The sequence below is a fragment of the Bos taurus genome, chromosome 10, assembly GCF_002263795.3.
Source record: "Bos taurus isolate L1 Dominette 01449 registration number 42190680 breed Hereford chromosome 10, ARS-UCD2.0, whole genome shotgun sequence".
NCBI lineage: Eukaryota > Metazoa > Chordata > Mammalia > Artiodactyla > Bovidae > Bos > Bos taurus.
Window position 1 is genome coordinate 52,197,964 of NC_037337.1, and position 27,198 is coordinate 52,225,161.

Consider the following 27,198-nt stretch of genomic DNA (forward strand, 5'->3'; position numbering starts at 1 on the left):
TCGTGATTATCTGGGTCATGAAGATCTTTTTTATACAGTTCTTCTGCGTATTCTTGCCACCTCTTCTTGATATCTTCTGCTTCTGTTAGGTCCATACCATTTCTGTCCTTTATCGAGCCCACCTTTGCATGAAATGTTCCCTTGGTATCTCTAATTTTCTTGAAGAGATCTCTAGTCTTTCCCATTCTGTTGTTTTCCTCTATTTCTTTGCATTGATCGCTGAGGAAGGCTTTCTTATCTCTTCTTGCTCTTCTTTGGAAGTCTGCATTCAGATGCTTATATCTTTCCTTTTTCCTTTGCTTTTCACTTCTCAATCTATATTAGCCATTTAATCCTAACAACAAACTCACAAGATAGACACTGTTATTACCTCTATTTCAAAGGCGAAGGAACTAAGACCCAGAGAGGTTGAAAAATTGACTGAGATCACAGAACTCACAAGAGGCCAAGTTAGGATCTGAATCCAAATAGTTGTCCAGAATCTGAATTTTTAAGCACCAGGACTCACTGCCAGACTGACAGTGTGATGCTGGGGCAGATGTTCACACAAGGCTAGTCAAAACTTCTACATATGCAAAGGCTTAACAGCTCAGATCAGAGCATCCACACACCCTTGTGAGTATCATCTGTCAATCTGTCACTATGTGGATAAAAACAAACTATATGGTTATAACTGACAAATGCAATTTGCCTTCAGTTACTGCTATTGTAAAGATATGGTTTGAGCGCTCCATACTTTATGGTCCACAGTGAAAAGAGAAGATTCTGCGTTTAAGAGTCAAAATGCCTACCCTCAAGGTCCTGTTTTATCACTGTGAACTGTTTAACCTTGAGACTATCAAAATACCAAGCTTCAAGACCCTGCTTTATCACTGTAAGCTATTTAACCTTCTGTTTATCAATTCAGAAATTTTTTCCTAACTGTAGAAATAACGGTAAAATACTGCTTTGGAGGTTTATGTGATGATTGAGTAAAATAATGAATATGAAAAATCCTGATATAAATTGCTCAATAAAGTAGTTCAGGAAAAACTGAGTCAAAAATCTTACCTAGGTGAATGAAAATGCATGACAGTGCTTGTAAGATATTAGTGCCAACTACTCCTACTGGATAAATCTAGAGATGAGCCTAATATTTAGTAGGAAGAATGAAGCCTAGATGAAGTGAAGGAAAAGATTTAATCCACTCTATTTTTGGCCTGCATTGCTTTCCTAGACTCTTAGACTTTTACATCATAGCATATATTCCAATTAATGAATCTTGCTCTACAAAGTAAGTTAATATTAAGGTGTAACATTATATGATCAAATCATCTATATTAATAAACATGGTGCTACTTTTTCAGTATTTACAATCATCTTTGGAGTTAAAATAGTACAAAACAGTGTAAGTCATATAAGCTTCATGATTATCATTATTTCTCTCACCTATGTTAAAAAAGCCAGCATCCCCAACAGTTTAAGGTCCTCTTTCCCTCAGACATGTCCTCCCACATCCCCTACAAGACCTCAGATGTCAATAAGCTAGAGACAACAGAAATTCTAGGTCATAAGACTGGCACCATGACCTTCATCCTTGGAGAGAAGGCAAGGAGAAGAGCCTAGCTGAGAGGAGTACCATTAGCTAGTAGACATCACCAGGGAAGGATGAGGGTACCATGAAAGGGACTCTAAAGGTTCAGCATCTTGATGTAAGGGAGCAGAGGAAGAGTGTGGTCGGGGAGGGTGGGAAAGAACCAGCTCAAGAATTTTGCTGTTCTTACTGCATCTCACCTTTTGGATTCAGAAAAGTAGTTCCTAAACTAAACTAAAAGTTTTCCTAAAAAATCACAAATATTTTCCAGCTTTATGGTTCCCACTAGCCTGGGTAACTAACATAGTTTTGTTTTCCCAGCCTCTAAGTCACCCTTCCCCCACCATCCCACTTCCAAACTGACACCAGGGCTATCTTTCTAATTCAAAAGTCTTATGCCACTTCTCTGATGAAAACACCTTCACCGGTTCCCTGGTGTTTTCAAGAGAGAGTGCAACTCTTTGGCATGACTGAATCCATTATCTATTGCTGCATAAACATAGAGAATAGACTTATGGACATGGGAGAGGAGAGGAGAGGGTGAGATGTATGGAAAGAGTAACGTGGAAACTTACATTACCATATGTAAAATAGACAGCCAACAGGAATTTGCTATATGGCTCAGGAAACTCGAACAGGGTCTCTGTATCAATCTAGAGGGGTAGGATGAGGAGGGAGATGGGAGGGAAGTTCAAAAGGGAGGGGATATATGTATACCTATGGCTGATTCATGTTGATGTTTGACAGAAAACAACAAAATTCTGTAAAGCAATTATCCTTCAATTAAAAAATAAATTAACTTAAAAAAATTACCCCCAAACCTAATGGCTTAAAACAATAATCACTTATTGTCTCCCATGGTTACTGTGGGTAGAAATCCAGGCAGAATATAGCAAGAGTGGATTGTTTCTGTTCTGTGGTATCCAGGGCCCAGCAGAGAGACTCACTGGGTAAAATCATCTGAAGGCCTATGCATCCCACATCTGATGGCTGATGCTGGCTGGGGCCCGGCTGGGGCCAAGATATAGAACATTTACACCAGCGCTCTCCTTTGGCCTGGGCTTCCTCACAACATGCTGACTTCCAAAGACAAGGATCCAGAGAGAAGGAGAGAGGCAGGAGGAGAGGAAGAGGAGGAGGCACTCTGAGCAGAAGCTGCCTGTCTTTTATGACCCAGCCTTGGGAACCATGCAGCATCACTCTCGCCATGTCCTATGGGTCATGGAGGCCACAGGAGCCCAGGGTCACAGAGAGGGAACCAAGCCCACCTCTAGACAGAGGAAAGCGAGATCCTGGGGGATGGGATATGTAATTGTGAGGTCATCTTTGAAAAACACAGCCTGCCAGGTGACTTAAGCTGACCCTTCACCTCCACCAGCATCATTTCCTTCTACGCCTCACCACTCACTCTACACTTTCCATACTGATCTAGTTTAGTTTTTTCCTTATACAATGACAAACTTTTCTGCACCTCTGAACCCTTTTATATGCTACTCCTTATGCTTGGAATACCCTTTCTTTTCTCTGTTAACTCCCTAGTGAAAACCTTCTCATGCCTCAAGTCCAATTTAAGCCACATCACTGCAAAGCCTTCTTGTCCCACCCAAAGAAGGTTAACTATTCTTTTGCCTAGGCTTTAGAGTATGCACATCTCTGTCTTACAGTATTATCTGGTTGAATTTTTATCCTTAACAAACTACGAGCAACTCAAAGAAAAGGACTAAGACTTGTTCTTTTGTTGCTGTTCTTTGTTTCCACCCTCACGTTTCCCTATTGCCTCCTGAATGCCAAATATTTACATGGTGCATAACATTAAGTCCTCACTCATTAAATGTGACCTGAACGGCCGAATAAAACTTTAAGGCAAACTTTGGAAAATTATCATTTCAAGGGTAGGGTGTCTCCCTTCACCCTCTATTGCAAACATTTTTTTCCACTTCTATTATTGCCTGAAATACTTTTTTTTTTTTACAGTAACAAAATAGTTTATTCATGAGGTCTTAGGAATTCCAATTCAGAAGACAGATTTGGGAAACCCCAAAGGAGTGTTTGGGGGAACAGAAACAATCAGGGGCTTATGAAGACAAAAAGCCACAGGTTGCTAAAAGTTGCCTGGTGATGAATTACTGTACTTTTTAAGCCTTACATTTGTGAATGAGAGAGAAAGAGAAGAAGAAGAAGAAGAAGTAGGAGGGAAGGGAGGAGGGTAGAAGGAGGGAAGGAAGGGGAGGAAGAAGGAGAGGGAGGAAGTAGAGGAGAAAGCAGAAAGTAAAGAAAGCTGAGTAGACAACGCTGGTCAAGGCAAAACACTGCCTCAGTCAAAGCCATTTCTATGCTTCTAGAAAAGAAAAAGTTGAGAATAAAGACACATTCGGGGGATGAGGAGTGAGGACACCAACAAGGAAGGAAAGACAAAAAAAAAAAAAAAAAAAGGGAAGATCGTGAATACCAGGAACAAATTCTGCCTTGCTCATGATTTTCCCTCTAGGCAAATCTTGCTTATCTTCAGCTGTTTCTGGAGGGCTAGATGCTTGAGGCAAAAGTACCCCATGTTCTGCCCGGTTCCTTAACAGGAACACAGCCCAGGATGTTTCATCCTCCCTTACCCTTCTACTGCCTCCTCCAGGCCTGCTGTTGTGCCCTCAGGGCTGGCAAGGGTAGGAGGGAGGCCCTCCCTGCATGGATCACTTACTTCCAGGAGCCCCAAAGTGGCCTTTCGATCAGGCTCTGGCATTGATCCCTTGGTGAGAATGCCATGAGGTCTGCAGCCCCATTCACAGCCACCCTCCTTTCTACTCCTTCCATTCTGGCTCTGGCCCTCATTTTCTAGATTCTGCGACCAACGTGTCTCTTTGGACTTGAGTTTCTTCATCAGGTCCCCCAAACCACCTGAAAATGAGAATGCTCAGGTTATTAAGCCCACAGACTCTGAACCCTTCACCGGGAAATGTTCCAGCAAGCTTGGGAGGAGAATAGAAATCTCTTATATTTACAAGTGATGAGGACAGTTGAAGAAAGCCTCCAATTCCCTTGTTGGGCTTGAATAAATGATCTTCATCTAAATTTTCTCTTCTGTAACACATGGTATTATGATTTACCCTCCAGAATCACAGCTCTGATCATCCTGTAACAGGAAGCCACTACAGAGAAGAGTAGCATGATCATGTTTAAGATGTTACAAGGCCAGTCTATCGGTAGTGTAAAGAGTGGTACAGAAGAGAAAGCCATTATAGAAAAAATTTTTACTATAGTACAGAAATCCTCTTTTCTCATTAGTGTCTTGGAGCAAGCCTTCTTCCCATATACTGCAGGAACTCATCTGGTATCACTTAACTGAAATTCATTGTCATCATACATAATTACAAACGCTATTCAAGAGACCAGGACCGGGACTCCCCTTGTGATCCAGTGGCTGAGACTCCATGGTCCCAATGCAGGGGGCCCAGATGTGATTCCTGGTCAGGGAGCCAGATCCCACATGCTGCAACTAAGACCCAGTACAGGCAAATTAATTAATTAGTTAATAATAATTTAAAGAGAGCTGAGGAGCAAAGCAGTAGCACTGGAGGTAAAAGGAGGGGCAGCACAGGGGAATAAGAATAAGATAGAAGATGCAGAACTGGGTGAGGAAAGGGTTAACACCGAGACGAGGCTGGGCCTTGTAAGGTCTTGTAGTCTGTGGCACCCCAGGTATCTCACAACCCTTTCTTTTTCATCATCTTTTGGTCTCCTCCAACTGCCCTAGGAATTTCTCTCACACCTGATAATCCTTTGATGCATGCATAGACCTTTTGGACCTTCTTCTGCTTTTGCTTGGCTATTTGCCATGTTTAATGGCCATAACTTACACATCACACTTTTCTAGGACTTGCTACCACCTAACCCATATAATATTCCAGAGTAAAAGGATGAGCAAGAGAGTTGATTTACCCTAGCTCACCATTCTACTAAATCAATTTCTTAGCTTATCATCTTGGCTACGTCCTAAGTATTCCTTTATGGTAGTTACACTTTTCCAGTTTGTTCCATTCTTCCTGCCTCCATGCTGGTCTTGCCTACATGCCTTCCTATTACGTAGGTACAGCTCAAATGCCATCTTTTTGATTCCCATGGAGACAAAACCACTTTCTCTTCTGATCTCTGTAGCTCTGTAGAGCACGATGCTACAACTATGCTCCCTGCTGGCCTGAACTCGGAGCTCCTGTTGTGAGATGATGGTTATGTACTTTTTTAGTTCTTAAGAATGCTGTGGTTATTTGGTTGAATTATGAAGATGTAATGATCATATTTTACTTAAACCACAACCTGTTTAGCTCAACCGTGCCCTAATTCTTTATTCCACAGTTTTGAGAATAACTTTCTGACGTAGGTAAAAAATTGGAATTGTTTTCCTTTTGTAGTTAAAAACAATAATGCAGATTTCCTAATATAAACTTTGGCAGTCTTCATGAGGGTACAGTCACATTAGCATGAACATTTTCCATTGGGAACACTTAAGTGGCTCAACACAGTGAATAAGGGAAGAGTCCAGACTAAAATTTAGGTTTCCTAAATCCATGGTAGCTCAGTGGTAAAGAATCTGCCTGCCAATGCAGGAGATGACGGTTTGATCCCTGGGTTGAGAAGATCCCCTGGAGAAGGAAAGGGCAGCCCACTCTAATATTCTTGCCTGAGAAATCCCATGGGCAGAGAAGCCTATTGGACTATTACAGTCCAGGAGGTCGCAAAGACTAGGACACGACTAAACAACTAAACCACCACTAAATTCAGATCCAGTGCCTTTTCCATATTGAAATAAGGTAACCAAATAAAAAATTATTACAGCATAGAGAAAACCCTGACAACACTGACTCAACCTGTTAATGATACATGAATACCACTTTACAATGAGAAGCCAATTAATGTATTGAGTTCAAATTAAAGTAGTGTTTCTGGAGATACTTTACATGTTTTTTCAGAGAAAACTTTAAAAATATGCAGGAGGATTATCACAGGACGATCAACGACAACAAAATCAATGCAAACTAATCGAGGGTCTCTGGAAAGTCCCATAGAACCAGAACATAAAGAAACAGTGATCTCTTAAGCCCATAGAGAAGAACAACTCCTTGTATCTGAAGAGAAAGCAAAAGTGTTAGTCGCTCAGTCCTGTCCAACTCTTTACAACCCTACGGATTGTAGCCCACCAGGCTCCTCTGTCCATGGGATTCTCCAGGCAAGAATACTGGAGTAGGTTCCCATTTACTTCTCCAGGGCATCTTCCTGACCCAGGGATCAAACCTGCGTATACTGCATTTCAGGCAGATTCTTTACCAACTGAGCCGCAAGGGAAGTCCTACGTACCTAGGTCCACCTCTAACATTTGTGGGGTCCATATAAAGGAGACAAATGAAGACCCCATTACCATACTTTTGAATATTTTACAGTTTTTAACTAGACTTTTAAATTCTTAAATATAGGGTTCTCTTCCGCTTTAACAAGTAGAACTTCAGGGTGGCAAAATGTTTAAATTTGTAAAGCTCTACTTTTTATTTGACTGAAAGACAGTAAATTATCAAGACTACTGAATTTTGTTATTATTGAGTATGTCTTAATGTTCTGTTGATGTGCCAGCAATGTTGGGGTAAGTAATAAAGACATGTATGACTCATAAATTATAAACTTATTCCACAAAATGCACCTTTTGACTTTATTTCATCAAGATCACTGTATTGTTATAACCAAGATTTTCACATAATTTGGTGATTTTGACAGTAATAATTTAAAAGTTTCTTTTAAAAAATAATTTGAAGTGTACACACTTGAATATATTTCATCAGAAATGTTAATTAAATGAAAGTAGAAACATTGAAGTATTTCTTATATTTTTAAAAAGTTATTTTTCCTAAAATATTTAAAAATTTTAATTAAAGTTAAAAGGCAAAATAGAAATTAAAATTGATGAGTGTCAAACTTAATAAACTTACTTTTTAAAAAAAATGTAATTATATCTCATAAAATATTTTTATAAAAACTATTAGAAAATCTAGAGTTTAATGTCTGTCTAACTGCTGACATAAAGTATCAGTCTTATCACAATTAATGCAAGTTATGTCTAGACCTACATGTATACAATAAAGATTTCAGAGTATTATAAATTGTTTAATGTTGCAAAATGTATGTTCAGTTGTGTCCGACTCTTTGCAACCCCATGGACTGTAGCCTGTCAGGCTCCTGTGTCCATGGAATTCTCCAGGCAAAAATACTGGAGTGGGTAGCTATTTCCTTCTTCAGGGAATCTTCCGGATTCAGGGATTGAACCCGGGTCTCCTGCATTGCAGGCAGATTCTTTACCATCTGAGCCATCATGCAAAGTCTGGGAAAAATACTGGAGTGGGTTGCCATTTCCTTCTCCAGGGGATCTTCCTCACTCAGGGATTGAACCTGCATCTCTTGTGTTTCCTGCATTGGCAGGCAGATTCTTTACCACTTACTCACCCTGGCACTATTTTTCAGATACTGAAGAGCATTAACTGCCCTTAAAACACATTAAATCTTGTGGGCCTAAGTATTTGCTATCAGTTACGAAGATTTTCCTCACAAGAATCAAGTTGTGAATTTCTTGGGATATTACTAGATCTTATAGTTTTCTTTTACATACTCCCAGGAAGTCTTACCAGTGCTAGGTACATGAGAGTCCATCAATACGAGGCACACAAATATTGCAGTGATTCGTTTTTAGAATATTTGATTAGTGTGCAATTGATACTCTAACAAGGATATTGGGACTTTGCGCTTGTATAATTGAAAGCAAGAAATATTGGTCTTTTAATAGTAGAAGTGTCAGCTTGAATGTAAGGAGTAAAATGGAAGAAAAAGACTTTCAACGCCCTAATAGAGTATCATGCACATGCCCTGAATTACTCTTCCCTGTAGACTTTGGTCCAAAGTCACCTGTTTAGTGACAGTTACATGGCAGATACTATGTGCTTTAAAAGTGATTTCTGAAGATTTCCCTCACATTCTTGCCACCTCTAATTCAAGTGAATTCTAGCTCTCACCCACCTTTCCTGAAACTCACGGCTTTTTCATAATTATTAAAATTGCCTGTTTTACATAGCCAAAGAAAGGAAACCCCAGAATTTTAATAATTGAAAATATTGTGGAAATTAATTTCAGATTTTTGAATTTTCTAGAATCCAAATATAATTGACTATTGGAACATCTACTTTCCAAAATAGTGTCTGGCCGTATTTTTAAACACATAAAATCACATGAATTTGGGGATGATCCTAACATGCTGCTGGTGCTGCTGCTAAGTCGCTTCAGTTGTGTCCGACTCTGTGCAACCCCATAGATGGCAGTGCACCAGGCTCCACCATCCCTAGGATTCTCTAGGCAAGAACACTGGAGTGGGTTGCCATTTCCTTCTCCAATGCATGAAAGTGAAAAGTGAAAGTGAAGTCGCTCAGTCATATCCGACTCTTAGCGACCCCATGGACTGCAGCCTACCAGGCTTCTCTGTCCATGGGATTTTCCAGGCAAGAGTACTGGAGTGGGGTGCCATTGCCTTCTACTATAGTAAATTAAAGGTTTTGTTTAATTTATAGTATTAATTTCCTTACTAAGTTTATTATCTTAGGCATTTTAATAAAAAAACTCAGGTTAGAAAAACTTAATAATTTGAGATGACAGTCTCAACATATACATTTTCATATTGAAAAGTGTCTTCAGGTGTGTATTTGTTTTGCAATTCTGATTTCTATATTTTTCTGGGAAGGCAGCTATCACTGGACAATATATTGGTTTTCCCAGGTTAGCCGGCCCATTTGAGAACATCACAGTATGCAGAAATGCCAAAAACTGAAAGCTCAAGCTGTTTTAGTTATATATACAACAGACACTTTTCTTTTTTTCATACTAGAAAAGTTCGAGTCTTTTCAACCTGCAAGCAGATGTTACCCGTGGTGCTGTCTCCATATTCATTAGCCTGTAATGAATCTATTAATTGAATATGTAAGTTTGGCTAATTAGATGTAAGACATGTCTTCAGATTTAAAGGGTAATAATAAAAAATTTAAACTGAAACACCAGATCAAGCATTTAAGGGTTGATAAATGTGGCCTGGAAAGTGCACAATTCCAATATAAATTAGTTAATTGCCTCTGTTAATTTAGGTGAAATACATTAGCAGAAAGGTCAATCCATTTGAAGCTTGATGTGTTTTTCAAATAGTAAATTAAAAATAGCAAATCAAAGAACACTAGAAAGTGAGAAGCATGAAGTCCACTTTTCCAATCCAGAGACGGCAGTATGGACTCAAGTAACCCCACATAGTTAACATTCTATGGGTTAACCAGTGGCTCTCAAGCTGGGCTGTGTCTTATAGACACCAGGGAAAATTATCAATGACTAGGGCCCCAACTTAAACTGATTGAAATCTCGGAAGGTGGGACAGGTATCTGTAATTTTTAAAGCTTCCTATGTGTGTGTGTTGTGTGTTTAGTTGCTCAGTCATGTCTGACTCTTTTGTGACCCTTTGGACTGTAGCCCACCAGGTTCCTCTGTCCATGGGATTTTTTAGGCAAGAATACTGGAGCAGGTTGCCATTTCCTCCTCCAAAGGATCTTCCTGACCCAGGGATCAAACCTGCATCTCTTACGTCTCCTGCACTGGGAGATGGGTTCTTTACCTGTTGATCCATCAACAGAGAAGCCATAAAAGCTCCCTAAATTATTATAATAGGAAACTAGGCTAAAAACCATTGGACTATTCCATGAATGTAATAGGAGGAGTAAAACAGCAACATCAGTCAATGGCTGGTATGCAAGCATTAGTAGTGTCAAACTTAATGCTCTCTTTCATTACTAAGAGGCGGGAAAATAAACTGCCCTTGGTCCTTATTGCGTTTACTCTTTTGGCTATGTCTGTGTCGAAGAGTCTACTGTTATTGTTGTTTGGTTATGAGGTCCTGTCCCAACTCTTTTGCGACCTCATGGATTATAGCCCACTACGCTCCTCTGTCCATGGGATTCCCCAGGCAAAAATACTGAAGTGGGTTGCTATTTCCTCCTCCAGGGGATCTTCCTGACCCAGTGTATGAACCTGAATCTCCTGCACTGGCAGGTAGATTCTTTACCAGGGAGCCACCAAGGAAGCCCATAAAGAGTCTATTACTTGAGAATATTTAACTAGGATTTGGGAAATGGGAGGAAATCCCAGGCCCAGGTGTTTGCTTTTGGGAGTTTCAGTTTTGCAAATAGTTAACTTACTGGATAACATTAGTTACCTTCACACTAAAAAATGTCAAAGGAGTTCTTTGTTGGGTCATGTTTTGGAAAATGTTCCCTCATCACTTGTGTCTTCTGTCCTCCATAGCACCTGCAAGAGTTTAAGACTTATGGAAACCCCAACAAAAGCATTTGTAATAGGTTGTCTCCTTTCTGATATCCTCTTTCACTCTCATTCTGCCCTGCGTATTCTAACTTCTTTCCTGTCTCATATGCTCCTTGAATTGTTCCACATATATAGTTACTGTCATCCCACACACTTCTTTTTTGTTCTTCATAGACTCTATGCTGATGCTTGGCTCATAATGTATCATCAATGAATATTTGTTCGGTTGAAGCTATTTGATTGATAGACGAGAAAAAAATCCAGGTTTAGCAATATAGTCAAGGAGTCACAGATGCTCTGAAATGGGGAATATGTATGTCTGAATCAAGAAACCCTTCCTTTGTAACCTAGGACTGGATGTCCAAATTGGATGTCTGTGTCCTGGCTCTTGGAGAAGGCAATGGCAACCCACTCCAGTACTCTTGCCTGGAAAATCCCATGGACAGAGGAGCCTGGTAGGCTGCAGTCCATGGGGTCGCTGGAGTCAGACACGACTGAGTGACTTCGCTTTCACTTTTCACTTTCATGCATTGGAGAAGAAAATGGCAACCCCCTCCAATATTCTTGCCTGGAGAAAACCAGGTACGGGGGAGCCCAGTGGGCTGCCATCCATGGGGTCGCACAGAGTCGGACACGAGTGATGTGACTTAGCAGCAGCAGCAGTCCTGGCTCTGAATGCCTCACACTCTTGACCTGTGCTTTTAGACTGAACTGTGTAGTTGAGAAGAAAGAGGCTGGCATTCCCCCTCTGTTGTCTATCTAACATGTTCTTCATTATCTTGTCAATGGCTCATTCCACCATGTAAAGGAGAATAATTACTATTCATTTAACCTTGTATTCTAATGACCATGAACATGGATCCCTGTCCCAAATATCACCAAATTTCATATGAGGATTACTTATGCCCAAAGCCCCTCTTGTTAAATGACTGTATAAGGAAAGAAAGACTTGGGAAAGAAGTATATATTTAAAAATGCATCATGCTCAGTCTCTTCAGTTGTGTCTGACTCTTTGCAACCTTATGGGCTGTAGCCCACCGGGCTCCTCTGACCATAGAATTCTTCAGGCAAGAATATTGGAGTAGGTTGCCATGCCCTCCTCCAGGGGATCTTCCCAGCCCAGGGATTGAACAGAAGAGCACATTTAGCTTAGTTACATGCCAAGCACTTATCTGGGTGAAGGAAAACATAAAAATGCAGGGGCTTGCCCATTAGTAACTCTTCCTCACCCACAATGAGGAATTGGAAGCAATACTTGTTTCCAGTCTGCCACACACCCATGTGACTTGCTCTGGGATATTACCTTCTCTTATCTAGCATGTGAATGAACTGTAGGTTCTAAGTACTGCACCTTTTATGGTAAATTTGGCTGATGAACCCTATTGTTCTTTTCTTAAGGGTCACAAAAGATCTTTTGATGATAGTCTAACTGCAGTGTAAAATTTGTCTGAATCTCAAGTATTTTTTTTCCTCTAAAGTAATTCAGATTAAAACTGAAACATCTAATAAAAGAGTTCTTACCAGTGTCAGATGCATACATTGAATCCAAGCTATTGCTTTTTAAATGACAATATTTACTTGCACCTACATACCATCAACTGCAGAGGGAGCTAATGCCTTTTTTTTCCTCAGGGCCATCAGGAGACTCCATAGCTGAGATTTTAATTTTTCTCTGCGCCTTTTACGTGTGATTATTGATAAAGTACTGAGCTCATCTCTGCAACCAAATTTAAGCCTCTAAAATATATATGAGGTGGAACTGGGCTTTACAACAAAGAGGAATCTAGTTTCCACTTTTAAAATGGTCTCCTGAGGTTCTCAAAAGCTGGAAGATATATTTTAAAAGGAAAGAATTGTGTTTTGTATCAAAACATGATTTTTGGAGTCATGACCAATTAGGAATCTACTCCCTGCGATCATAAATACTCTTTTTCATAGAATATAGTGACCAGAGGCCACATTGGGCATAGGGAATTAATATGTAGAGAATTTTTATGGTTAATAAGTGCCACAATCTCAGCCTTTTTTCCTCTAGATATTGGAAGGAAAAGAATAATTAAGTGAGCATTTAGATCCCAAATAAAAAGTTAATATTCACGTTAACTAAAAAAATGTAAGTGAATTTATTTTATAGAAGTTTTCATAATGGGTCCAAAATACTTCATTAAGCATTTCTGGATAAAAATATGTAAAGCTCTTTATAAGCTTTTGTTAGTATATTAAATACCATTTCTCTGTAAATATTCCTTACATTAAGCTTTCCTGTTAAGAGTTTTCAGGAAACATTTCAAATAAAGTAGCCAGACATATCCCATTTGAGATGAATGAGATCATTAGGAAACACTTATATCTGAAATAAGCACTGAGATCATTCTGCATACAACCCAAGGGCCCTAATTTTTTAAATATTTCAAACACCATGCTCCTTTCAAATCATTAGACTTAGAGACATTTAAGGAACTGATTCAATTAACCCAGAAGAAGGAAATGCTATAATGTGTGATTTATTTTTGCAGATAAATTAAAATGCAAGTGTATCTGTTAGAAAAGGTAGGCTGTCAGTGTGGTTAGTGATGGGAACAGGGAGGCAATTAAGCAGGGCCACCTGAGGCTGAAATAGCGCCTACACATGGAAGCGTGACATGCAAGCTGGACATTCAGTTATTGCCAAAACCAGAAGTGTTCCTTCGTTGGAAGGAATATTTGTGCTCTACTTAGTCTCCCTCGTTGACTTCTAAAAGATGTTTCTCGATTTAACTGATACTTTCCCCACCTTAATTGTAATCTGAAAAGAAGCCTAAGTTGCTAGGGTTTCATACCTAAAGTCAAGCTTCACATAAAGTTGATGCCTGAAAATTACAACTTTGCATTCTACTATTTAGGTGAGGAAATATGAGGCAAGAATTTATTTTTCTCCTCTACGACTCCAGGATATTGGCTCCACCAGGCCTAATAAATTGTTTTCACAAGGAAATAAATAGAGCATGCTGTAGTGTACGTTCCCCTGTGCAGGGGGCTTTAACCAAGATGTATCCTAAACAATAAATAATTACAGATGGGGGAGGGTGGGAGAAGGAAACATTATAAGGTTGGGAAAAAATGTTTCTTAACTAAACCAGGAAAAAGACTTACATTCAAAATGTTAAACCTGAAGATAAAGACTGCTACTTCAACCACTGTGCGATCTGTGGAGAAAATAAGAGGACAATAAAACAAGAGAAAAGAACAGGAATATGAGAAGAGTTGCTAAGGCAGCTTTAAAAGTAAGTAACAGAAGAATAAATTCTACTAATAGAAACAAGCAAGACTGAAGTAGTTGCAATTCACTATTCTTTTCTGCTAAATCTTGTCCCCCATCTTGATTTAAAGAATTTGCACAAAAAATGGCCACAATCATGAGCTGAAGATAGGGGGGGAAGAGAATGACTGTACAAACAACAACAAAAAACTCTTAGAAACCTATTAAAAGATAAATTTATAGTAAAAGATGGGGAAATGTAAAACAAAATGTAAGATCAGGAAGAGAAAATGTCCCTTAATCAGAGAGCTTCATTTTACAGTTGAACTAGTCAGCGGAAATGGAACTGTTTAGGAGAAGAAATGTTTTGAAAATGTTTAGGAGAAGCCAAGAGATCCTTTCTGGCCCAAATAATAAGGGAATCTGTTTTTTTGCTCTTCCTCACTAGGATTCCCAGGTGGTGCTAGTGGTCAAGAACCTGCCTGCCAATGCACGAGATATAATGAGATATGGGTTCAATTCCTGGGTCGGGAAGATCCTCCATAGGAGGTCATGGCAATCCACTCCAGTATTCTTGCCTGGAGAAACCCATGGACAGAGGAGCCTGGCTGACTGCAGTCCACAGGGTCACACAGAGTTAGACACGACTGAAGTGACTTAGCATGCATGCACTGTGTAACAAATGCTGATAACTCTAACATGTCATTCCTTCCAGCCACAGTGATGGAACTGGAGTTAGCACACCAGAGTGGGGTCAAGGGTGAATATCCCTGTCTTATACTTTGAGGAGAATATAAATCAGTGGTTTCTGGTTTGCAACAGTCTTTCTTGATAATATTCATTCATCAGCTTAATTTATACAGTTTTCCCTTTTCTCTTCCTCAGAATCTTTTGATGACTTGTCCTTCTCAGTGTCTCGAGTTAAGGCCCTTACAACCTTGAGGCAACTGCCTTGCCAGCCTCATCTGCTGCTTCTCCAGCACCACTGATGTCCCTGAAAAGCATTCACACATTTCCATGCCTTTGCTCTTGTGGACTCTTCTGCCTATTCTGTCCTCCTCTCCATGCTGAAGGCTGACCTTCCTTTTAAGGCCAACCTCCAAGGTCAGTTTCCCCAGAGAGCTGGCCTCTTCCTTGGTGGGGCACCCAGATGGTGTTGCGGATGCTCTTTCCGTAACTTTCCCCCACAGCCTCTCATAGTCATCTCCCTCTCTGTGGGGGGGGGGGGGGGCGGTTTAAGCTCACTAGAGTCCAGAGCTGTCTTATTTGTAACCCAGTCTCTACACCATGCCTTGCATCAGAAAGCACTCAAAACATGTTTGTAGAATTGTTCCACAGGCATCACTGATTTCCTTCGCTACAGACTTCTCCCTCTCTCAACTAACCTTAACTTTTTAATCTCTCAGTTGTATCTCTAACCCTCTAAGGTTTTCGTCTATTTCATGAACATATACTGTTATTATTAAGGCATAATCTTTATTGAGATCCCCTGTGAACTGAAATCTCACCGCTTTCTCGGAACCTCAGCTAAGGTCCATAATTTCTCCAAACAAACAAAACACACACACACACACACACACACCCAAATTTGCTCTGGTAACTTAATGTAGATATGTTGGGTTCTGAGAGGCTGGAAGTTATTTCTTCAGACCTAATACTGAAATGATATATTTAAGTCTATTTCTACTGCTGTTAAGAACCAAGCAATAAATATAGAGCTGTTTTAGTTACTGTAAGTATCTAAGTCAGGATGTTTTCTGGCAGACACTTAACATCCAAAGAATCTGTAGACCTCTGTCAGGCTTACATTGAGAGTGCAAGTGACCTACAAAGGTCTTTTGATCTGGACTCTAGATTTAGACCACGGACCCCAAAGCCCATTCTGAGGTGGGGGTCTCTGTGTTCTTGACGTAGACCTACATGCTGACCTCTAGAGTTCCGAGAACTAGATCTGTTGGAGCTTCGAAAGGGCTTAAATTAGGGAGCTCATCTCTAAACGGGGCAGTTAAGTGAGAAGCCCAATGTCTGGCAACATGACAGCTGTTAGCGTGGAGAACTCCAGAAAAACAAAACTAGTTGTATCCTTGTGTGTTTTGGGACGAGGAGAGTCCCTGTTTCCCGCTAGAAAGAGGGATCAGGAAGGACCAGAAAAGCCAACGCAGCTTGCAACTCCGCGGAGCAGCCCTGTCTTCCCCAAGGCCCCATCCTCCCGGCGCAGCCCAGACCGCCCGGGATGGTCCAGGCCAGCAGAGGGCAGCAGCTGGGCGGGAGAGTCCCGGCGAGGGCCGCGCGGCGTCGACAGGCTCGCGGGGACACTCTTTTTGAGTAGTAGGGCGAGAAACTCGCTCACCACTACCCGTCCCCGACCCTGTGGCCACGGCGCACGGGAAGTGGGTTGCGCGGGCACCCGGTAGCTGCGGAGGGCCTGGCGCCCTTGGCGGAAGAAGGAGACCGGAGGGAGTCCCGCGAGTCCCCGGGAGAGAAGGGGAGCCGGGCTTCCGCGGGTCCGGGGCGGGAGGGGATCTGTGTGCCGGCCGCAGCGTCGGTTGCCCCTTCCTTGGCCGGACCCCTCGGGGCCCGGGCTTCTCCCACCGACACCGCGTCCCGCTCTCGGGGCAGAGTAAGCACCGGGCCGCTCCGGTCCCCTCGCCAGCCCCCCGCTCCGCTTCCACGGCCGGGACGGGCGCCCGACATCGGCCAAGGTGTGCTTCCCGCCGACGCTGTCCCGGCCGGAGAGAGGCCAGTCCCGGCGGCTGAGCCCCGAGTGGCCGCGGCGCAGGTTTGCGCTCCTGCCGTCGAGGACTGCGGCGGCCGCGTGGGCTGGTCCCCGCGGTCGCGGGTGCTCAGGGCGAGAGCGTGCGGCGGGCGCACTTGACCGTGGGTCTCAAGCGTTCGAGCCGCGCGGCGCTGGGCGGCGGGCTTTATGTAAATCGGGGCTGCGCCGGGGCGTCCTAGGTAGGATGGACCAGCCCCCCGCGCCTCGGCCCTCACGTCCAATAAGAAGAGCCCCAGCTTGACACCTGCCTATATACAGGCGAGCGCGCCCCCGGCTCTCGAACCGCGCGCACAGCCCGCACTGCCCACGCCGCGGGCGAGCGAGACCTCGGCCCGCCCCCATGACTTCCAGTGAGATCGAGATGCCCGGCGAGGTGAAGGCCGACCCCGCCGCCCTCATGGCGTCCCTGCACCTCCTGCCGTCGCCCACGCCCAACCTCGAGATCAAGTACACCAAGGTAAGGCGCCACGGGGGGCCGGCCGTCCACGGAGACTTTCCAGAACCTTCTTTCCTCTCCGTGGACTGTTAGGGGGTGAGGACGGGGTGTGGGGCTGGGGTTTTCCGGGCCAGCCCGTCGAGCCCGCGCAGCAGAGGGACACCGGGTCCTCGGCGTTGGGGCTACTCAAGTCCCGCCGGGGTCTTGGGACGCGTCGGGGACTCGCCTCCGCCAGCCTGCCGCGCGGCCCTGAGAGTCGCCGTCAACGGCTGCTTTCCAAACCGCGTCCGCCGCTGCCTCCTCGTCCGGTTCTCCGGGCCCCGACTGCTGCGGAGAAGGCGTCGGCACCGCTTCCACTCCTCGAAGGGTTCCCCGCCGGGTTGGCCGAGCAGCCTGGCAGTCTCTTCTCGGCCGTCCACCTTCAGGGGACCGTCTCGGGTACCCCGCAGCCCTAGCGGGGCACGGCCAGCGACTGTCGCATAGGATCGTCCAGGCTCACAGCGCTGCGGCCGCCTTTGCAGATTTCATGGAAACCTGCCCTCTGAGTACAGTAGATCCAATATCAGCGTTTTATTCGAATTTTGTAGGTAGTGGCAGTTTTCCTGGAAAACTTGAGAAGTCTTTAAATTCGTGCATATTAACGGGTTTGCTTTTGAACTGAAAAAAAAAAAAATGCTTTTTATAACGAACTCTGACGTCTCGGGTTACCCAGGCAGAAATTAATTTTTGTTGCACCACAACATAAAAAGGAAATGCGTTCGCTACCTTAATGTAAATAGAATTTACTTGCCACAAATTGGACATAGAATAAATGTATTGATTACACATACAGGGGAGGTTATGTTATGCCATTGGGGTGTGAGAGAGAAATAGATGCAATTCAAAATAATGTTTCTTGGAGTTCCTTTTACAGTTGTCTTGATTTTCTATTCCTTTCCGTTGATTTCTACTCCAGACATCGCCCGTTCAACCTAAACGCATACTTGCTCACGCAACACGGTTAAAGTTGTTTGCCATCATGCTTATTACAAGATAAACTGAATTTTGTCCAGGAACGAATTGTTTGGTTTTGTCTTAAGGACTGAAAGAGAAATATTTTTAAAAACCCATCAGAATTTGAAATTTTACCCGCTGAATTTTAAGATAAAAACCAGGGTGGCTCGTGTTTTGAATGCCAATTTAGATGGATTTAATGTACCTGTTAGCTTTTTAGATGGTGTGACAAATTTTTGAAAGCCTTTTTAATGAGAGGTCGTTAATGGTTACAACCATTTAGGCATTGTTTGCATAACAATGGTGCCAATGTGTGACACTTCTCCGGGTTTAGGAACCAGCAAGGAAAGCGAATAGCATAAGAGTTTTGTTTTATGAGGGTCCCTAACCTCTTCAGGTTCTCTTTAAAAGGTTTCGGGATGTAAGAGCTGTGCTGGAGGGGGGACCTCAGATTTGGGAGGGTTTGATTTAGTCTTACTTTGGATTGAATTTTCCTCACAGCCCCTGAATGGAGTTTTAGGTTTGTAGTAGGTATCTAGGAATTTAATTTGGAAGCTTTTCCAGCTCTCTTTTTCTCTGACAACCCCCGCTTCCTTTTTTCTCTTGTTGTGCCCCAGTAGGAAAGACAACTGATTTATAGCTAATTGAAGCCTTTAATGTGGAGTCCTTTAGCTCAGGGGAGACTTTTATCCAGTATCCACTTTCCCACTTATAACAAAGAAAAACAATCAGAAATGAAATAATGGATCGTAACTTGATTCTTTAATTTGTGAGGAGGAGGCACCTTATTTTAGGCTTGACAAACAACCCTCATAAACATTGAGCAAAACTAATCTAAAGGCAATCTCTTTTCACAAAATCTTGTAAAATCAGGTATCTGTGAACATTCCCAGCAGCTTTGCTCCTTGGCCCTTAGTGAGACTTCTGAATTTTCTGAGACAAGTGGTATGGGCAAGCAGCATCTTTAACACAGAGAGCACAAGCTGCTCTTTTGATAGCCGAGGGTACTGGGCCATGATTTTTTACTTAAAAGGAAAATAAGATTAATGGAGAGGTTTTTAAAAATTCACTTATCAGAAGCGAGGGAAGTTATACGAGTGATTTTAAGCAGAAGAATGAACAAGGTGCAGCAGTTGGTCCTTTAGAATAGTGATACCACATTCATAGGAATTTTTAAAAGGGCACTAGCTAAAATATTATGCTAGAGAGCTTGTTGAATAACACATAGGAAAGAAATACAGTATTTATATCAAAAAATGGTACCAGATAGATATAGATGGATCCTTAATAATTTATGTCTTGTTAAATGAATAATTTTAGTGAAGGATATGTAACAATAGGATTTTAAAATATTGTCTGAGGACCAATAGAGTCATACTTACATGTAAATGGTTATATTTTGAGAATTTTAAGTACCATGCGTTCAGAAAACTTGCACTTGTGATGTTATTTTTTTATATATTTTTCACCATTTCTTTCTTCTTCTAAAAGTATTTTACATTTTTTATAAAAGGGGAGTAAAGGAGACCATAAGAAATAAAAGTTACGGCTGTTGTCTATCCAGTGAAAATGCTCCAAAATTAAAGTTCAATCCCCAAGAATGCTGAAAGGGCTAAACTCGTGGTTTTGTGTTGAATTTCAGGCAATTACATCTAATTTTTAAAATAAGCCTATCTCTCTGAAATTTCAACACCCATTTAGGACTAATGATCAATAATACCATTTTGGGAATATGTCTAATTTTATTTCCCTAATATAGCAAGCTAGACCCCCAACAAGTTTTAAAACTGATTCTTTTTAAAGGAATATGTTAAAACCAAAAAAAAAAAAAACAAAAAAACTGCAGACTGTTAGTCAAGAAAGACTGATAACTCCACCAACATGAAGTAGCAAAGGGACCACTTTGGGGCCAGGAAAATGTGCACTCTTTTCCTTGTATCCTGAGAAGATTGCTTAATGGCTTGCACAGGAGTGAGCGTGATTGTTTTTAGCTGTGCCTTTATGGATTAAAGATTTTTCTGAGTTGTTCCTGTTTTATCAGTCTGATTGTTAAATTTTTGTATATATGAATATATTGTAGGAGTATACATATGATAAAATCAAGGCTTGCACTTTGGTGACTGCCCCTAACTTCAGGGGAGATCTCTTCCAGATTCCCAGATCTTTGGAAATTTTCGGACTGTATCCCACCCCTACCTTCTCTATTGTCTCTATCATCTTTTCTGGCTGTACTAGTCCTTCCTTCCCCCAACTCCCCACTACACACACACACAATCATTATGCCATCTCTCTGTTGATCACTTTTTCGATGAAAGTTTATGCCCATAACGAACACTACCATAAAGAGTAGTGTTTTGTTTTAGTAGTAGTTTTATTTTCCTTCAGGATTTGATACTGTGGAGAGCTAGGACATAGGGAAGAAGAGGGTTATGGAGAACTGACCCACTGAACTAGAAAAGGAAAAAAAAAATAGAAGGCAATAAACTGAAAATTAGAGCTAATGTGCTTTGGGCAACTATTATTTATTCTTTTATTTATTCATTTAGCAACCTTTTCTTGAACATCTACTGTTTTCTGGGATCAATTTCAATTCAGTTCAAAGAATTTTTAAGTGGCTGTCTTCCTGTAATAGTGCTTTTCATTACACTGGTTGGGCTCTGGAAGAAACATCGAACTCCTAGGAGCTTAGGGTCTTTTTAGAAAGATGGAATGCCAAATTTTGGTTATCAGCATGGCAGTAGTTCAGTAGATTGATGTAATAATAACAATAATGATAACATTTATAATGCCACTTACATTGTGATGGAGCCTAAGGGCTTACCTAGCACTTTCATATGTATCTTAGATCCTTGCAAAAGCTTTTGAAGGACACAGAGTAGGAAGAGATAGGAATAATTGATAAGGAAGACCTTGGCCTAGACTTATGAAAAATTGATAGAGCTTGCCTCACCATACACTTTGTTTTTCCTAACAGTCTCATACTTTTTTTTTTTTTTTTTTTTTGAGAAAAAGTTTAAATCTTTATTTTTATGTGTTGCTTCTGTTGGAAACATGGAGAGAATATGAACTGGTCAACTTAAGAAGGAACTCCTTTTTGTGACCTCTGATTTCCTGACTTTAAATTACTATTTTTGCTATTTCTATGAGTTTGTGGGGGCTTCTTTTAGGTCTAGGGCAGGGTTCTTATCTATCCCAGGGATTATCTCTTTAAGGTTTGGTTATTTCTAAACCTCTAATCAAGATTGTCTTTTTGATCCTAAGTTGTTAATCAAATTTCATGTTTATAGGAGACCTCGGGTTTTCAAAAATACACTTTTTCACAATTGGACAGCTTTCTCATGTTTGTATCATCTCCATTTAACCCAGGGAAGCTAAACAACTTAATTGTAGGACTTGAATTAGATAATTTTTCTGGGTTCTGCCTGATGCCTTCTGTTAAATATGCAGGAATCATATGGAATCATTTGCTGAGGTGCTTCTGTCCTTTATTTCTATAAAAAGAGAAATTAGTTTTTCTGTATGAGGGTAAAAAGCCTTCTGAGAACGTGTTCTGTGAGGTCTGATTTTCTTGCAGCCAGGCATGCATAGTGAGTTCTCTTTCATGTTAGACGATGATTAACTTGATGAGCTATCCATGACCAAAACAAAAATATCTCAAATATCAACATATACAGTTTTCTCTCTAGTCTTTCTCAGTTGGATAATGGAATACAAATATTGATGTCTATTTTTTATCTTTTAGTTAGTGACAGCTTGTTGGGGTCAGCACACTATAGACTTTCTGCTTGATTTTGTAAATAAAGTTTTATTGGAACACATCCACAACCATTTATTTACATATTATCTGTGGCTGTTACTACAATGTCAGAGTCAGGTAGTTACAACAGGACTGTATGGCCCACATTAAGTTTATAAGCCCTTGACTTACTTAGAAAAAAGAAAGGCTCTCGGTTAAAAATAGGCCCTTGTTCAAATCTAGGTCAGATTTGTAATTCTTAGTGCTGTGCGCATTTAGCATTTATTCACCACATAGCGCCAAATACGGTGCCAGATTCTGGAGACGGATTAATATGCAACGTATGAATGGTGTCTCCTTTCAGGGAGTTTCTTCACTGAGTGTCAATTTCTACATCTGTCAAAACTGAGGTAATAGTAGTACCTACCTTACATGATGGTTGTTGTCAGGACTGAGCAAGTATGTAAAAGTAAGTGGCGTATATTGACGGTCAGCCAAAGTCTAGTTCCATTTCATTTTTGGGAAGTGATGAATATATTTTTGCTTCAGATTGATGGATATCCCTTTTAAGGAAGATTGGAATTGTATAGTCAATAGCTGTTTTCTGAAACAGTCCATTGTTTTCTAATTAGTCATAAGGGTTTAATATTCTCGGTAGCTGTGGAATCATTATATGTTTACACTGGATTTTTATCAGATGGGACCCCTTGGAGGTTTCCCTATCAAGGACTTCTCTTTACTAAAAAGTTACTGAATCAAACAATTTCCAGCCAGGATTTTAGTAATCAAATTAGTTATCTGACGCATGTGCCAAAACTCTGCATCAACATGCCTTTTATACCCAGTCCTGAATGTCAGATGGCAAAGAGTCATTTCTGGTGTTTGAGTAGCTTAAAGATCATGTCAAGTTGTTGGTTCATAAATCTGGGAAGTATGATAGCATAGGAGGACATTCTCAGTAGGTAGATGCCTTTTGAAATGGAAAATAATCTTAGTTTATACATTTTAAAATTAAAGAGCCTTTCAGTGGTCCTGGTTTCCCAGTTTGGGGGCACTTCACCCTCCAAACAATAAAAGCACCACATAGGGACTATTTTGAAAGTCTTCCTAAAATGTGACAATTAATTTCAAAGCCAGTCATTTCCCCTTAGACCCCAAACCAATGCATAGAAATGATTGCCATAATGCCACCTTGGTTAATTTTTAATTGCCTTTCAGACATGTCTTTGTGCTTTATTCCATTTTACCTTTCAGATATGTGAGATAACCCAAATTGTGAATTTCTTATCTCTGGCATTTCTCAATTGCTAATTTGTCTGCTTGTAAGATGGTAGAGTTATGTTTAAATTGTTTCCCTTCCAAATCTTAATGGTTTATTTACAACAACTTTCTGTTTTATCGCATAATTTGAAAACACTTCCAGCCTTTGAAAATTCCAGTTGGAATAATAATTGAGTGCTTTCACCATCTAGACTTTAGCTGGGCTCAGAACAAACTAGCCTGGGGCTAAACACAGGGGTTTATTGAATTCTGTAGACTGTGGTTAAAAATTAGAATATCTGTGAGTGAACATTCTAATTTTTTATTATGGAAGGAAGCTTTCCTTTTACTGCAGTTCAGCTCTGTTGCCTCCAGAAGTAGATATCTGCTCTGTTTCCTTTCCTTACCACAGTCTGACCTTTGGAGAGCCAGAGTTGCAATTTCTTTATTTCTAGATCTCTGGAAAGATAAAACCTATTGTCCAGTTGAAAGGAAAACACCTTATTTAGACAGAATTGAGGGTATCATGGGTACCAAAACAGTTTCCAATATTGATTATAAATTATGGAGAAAAAGTAAAAATAATTAAAGATTATATTTTATATACTTTCTTCTATATGATTTTAGTTTTTCTAACCTGTCTTTGGATTTCAAGTCCAGTGACTCTTAGGATTTTGCCCCAGGTCATTTCTAGGGATTTCTAAGAGATTAAGCTTGGTCAAAAAATGGTGTAAGCAATATGTCTCTTCCCACAGAAAGGATGGAGGCTACCTCCATGTGAGTAGATCTGCCATAGTAGTGTGAATTTAATAAACTCACTACGAGGCAGAAATCACCTGTTTCCCTCCTCCTGCAGCCCCTATCATTGACTAACACCAAACATGGACTGAGGTACGTGTAGTGCTGGAGGGTTTAAAGGAAAAAAGAGGGGGAAGTAAGAAGACCTTGACTGGGAAGACAGAATTATGAACTATCTCTACAGATCAACAGAGGATAACGTAAAGTCTTATTTCATGAGGTGCGAAAAATGGACTCCTTCACTGAATCCTTTTTGGGTGGAAATCAGGAAATAGTATGAGACTGATTGGCTGAACATGAAACCAGTGAATTCTCTATATTTTAGAGTCTGATAACCAATGTACCAATATAACTTGATTTTCACAGGGAAGGTTATCTAATTGCATTACTCAGGGTTATTTTTATTTTTAACTGCAGCCAGAGCTCACCCTTTTGCTTTCCTGAATTTATTTACTTATCATCATTTATTCATCAGACATTTACTAGAGCCTCTTGTGTCCAAAACATTGTTAGTCACTGTCTGGCATGAAAAGATACATAGATGTGTGCAATGTCCTGAAGAGGCTAGAGAGGATTCCTGCTTGGGTGTGTGATGAGGACATGCACACCAATGACTGTGGCACATGATAGAAGATGCTGAATTCTTGACAGGAGTGCATTTGAAGCACCATGATGATTCAAAAGAAGGGATGTTTCAGGCTCAGCACATCAGCAGCACTTTGTATTCTTAGACATACTTGAGAGGAGATCAGATACTTTAGTCATACAGGAGAGTGTAGACAGTATAACAAACGTGTATACATTTACGCAGGTTTGTTTGTTCTTAACTGTTTGCACTATTTGCTTCTGATCTTTTTAAAGAAATACATTGATGCTCTCTACCTGTGAACTTCTCCCAGTCCCCTCTCTCCTTTCCTTTCTTCCTCAGAGGTATTTGGCATTTATCTTTCCCACTGATATATGTTCATATACACATATTCATAAATGATGTGTACTGTTGTCTCGCATTCTAAACCTTTTAATGTAAATGGTACCATACTATGCCAAAGTTATGACCAACCTAGACAGAATATTAAAAAGCAGAGACATTACTTTGCCAACAAAGGTCTGTCTAGTCAAGGCTGTGGTTTTTCTAGTAGTCATGTATGGATGTATAAAGAAAGTTGAGCGCCAAAGAATTGATGCTTTTGAACTGTGGTGTTGGAGAAGACTCTTGAGAGTCCCTTGGACTGCAGGGAGATCCATCCAGTCCATCCTAAAGGAGATCAGTCCTGAATATTCATTGGAAGGACTGATGTTGAAGCTGTAACTCCAATACTTTGGCCACCTGATGTGAAGAACTGACTCATTTGAAAAGACCCTGGTGCTGGGAAAGATTGAAGGCAGGAGGAGAAGGGGACAACAGAGGATGAGATGGTTGGATGGCTGCACCGACTCAATGGACATGAGTTTGTGTAAACTCTGGGAGTTGGTGATGGAGAGGGAGGCCTGGCATGCTGCAGTCCATGGGGTCCCAAAGAGTTGGGCGTGATTGAGCGACTGAACGGAACTGAACCATGCCATATATATTCTTTGCAGTTTGCTTTATTGGCTTAGTGTTTTCAAGATTCATTCATGTTGTTGGATATACCTGTAATTCATTCATTGTCATTGTTGCATAGTACTCCATTCTTTGAGTATACCCAATTTTTAATTTATTCTACTATTAACATGTAAGATACTGCCAGCATTTTGCGATTCCAGTAAACATTCTTAAGCATATCTCCTTATCTGCCTGGGTGAGATATATTCTAGGATATATTCTTAGAGTGCTATTGTTGACTCATGGATATATCTGCAGCTTTATCAGCGATTGACAAATATTTGTCCAACACATTATACTAGTTGCCATTGCCATCAGCAGTATATCAAAGTCCCCATTACTCAATATCCTCACTTATACTTGGAGTTCCCATACTTCCTGAATTCTGCCAACCTGAGTGTGAAATGTTATCTCATTGCTGTTCTCATTTGCATTTCATTGATTTCTTGTGAAGTTGAACATCTTTTCATATGTTTGTTGGCCATTTGGCTTTCCACCTTTGTGAATTGGCTAGTATATCATTTGCTCATTTCTATTTCTATATATGTGTGTTTGTTATTGATTTTTAGCAATTTTTATATATACCCGATTATAATCCTTTGGCAGTTACATACTCTGTGAACATTTTCTTCCCCTTTGTGCTTATTCTTCCTTTTTCTTTTTTTTGGTATGATTAGGGATTTTCTGTCTTTCTCCCATTATGCTTAGTAATTTTGAACTTGCTCTTTAAGAAACTTATTCCAAGTTTTTCAAGACATTCTTCTATATAGTTTCTGAAAGTTTATTTTTATTATTACAAGTTTTACCTTTTTCATTTGTGTCTTAATTCATCTATAATTGCTATCTGTTTGTATATAATGATACAGATAAATGTTAAGGATGAACAATGTAACACAGAGGAAAATCAAACAATATTACTGTATGAAGAAAGTTAAAACTGTATTCTGTGCAATTTTGGACCAAGATTAAGAGGTCCAGAATTCTTCACTATGTGCCCTTTGTGTTTGGGACTGGAGAAAAATGGAACGGTGACGATTACTGTAACGTGAAATCTAACATCTAATAGACCTTTTTCTTGATTAACTGAATCAGTACTGTGCTTCATCCTGTTAGTTTAGAGAATTTAAATTATTCCTTCGTGCTGAGCTTGAAAATAACATCACTTTATTTTTTGTTAATATTTGAACTCATTGTGTTTTAAACTCAAAGCTGGTGTTACACATTCACTGTTGTATTTGGATTTCGTAAGTTGTTTGATCCATGCATGTGTGCCTCTAATTCTAAAGAACCAACTGAAGAATGAAATTCTCCAACCTTAAAACTGATCTAGTCCTTCTAGGCATTTTACTTATGTAATACCTCACGGAGTTGACTCCACACGTATTTTTTTAGCATGAATATGATCTCTGAAAGTCCTTGTTACTTGTTTGT

At 40.6% G+C, this 27,198-nt stretch overlaps 1 protein-coding gene across 1 annotated transcript in view; it reads left to right on the forward strand.

Annotated features, from left to right (window-relative positions):
* The first annotated feature begins 17,093 nt into the window (after positions 1-17,093).
* ALDH1A2 (aldehyde dehydrogenase 1 family member A2) overlaps positions 17,094-27,198 on the forward strand; it is a 125,234-nt gene continuing 115,129 nt past the window's right edge. Inside the window, exon 1 of the mRNA XM_002690855.6 lies at positions 17,094-17,419. Coding sequence (XP_002690901.1) covers positions 17,303-17,419 — 117 coding nt within the window. The 5' untranslated portion in view covers positions 17,094-17,302. The remainder of the gene's footprint in view (positions 17,420-27,198) is intronic.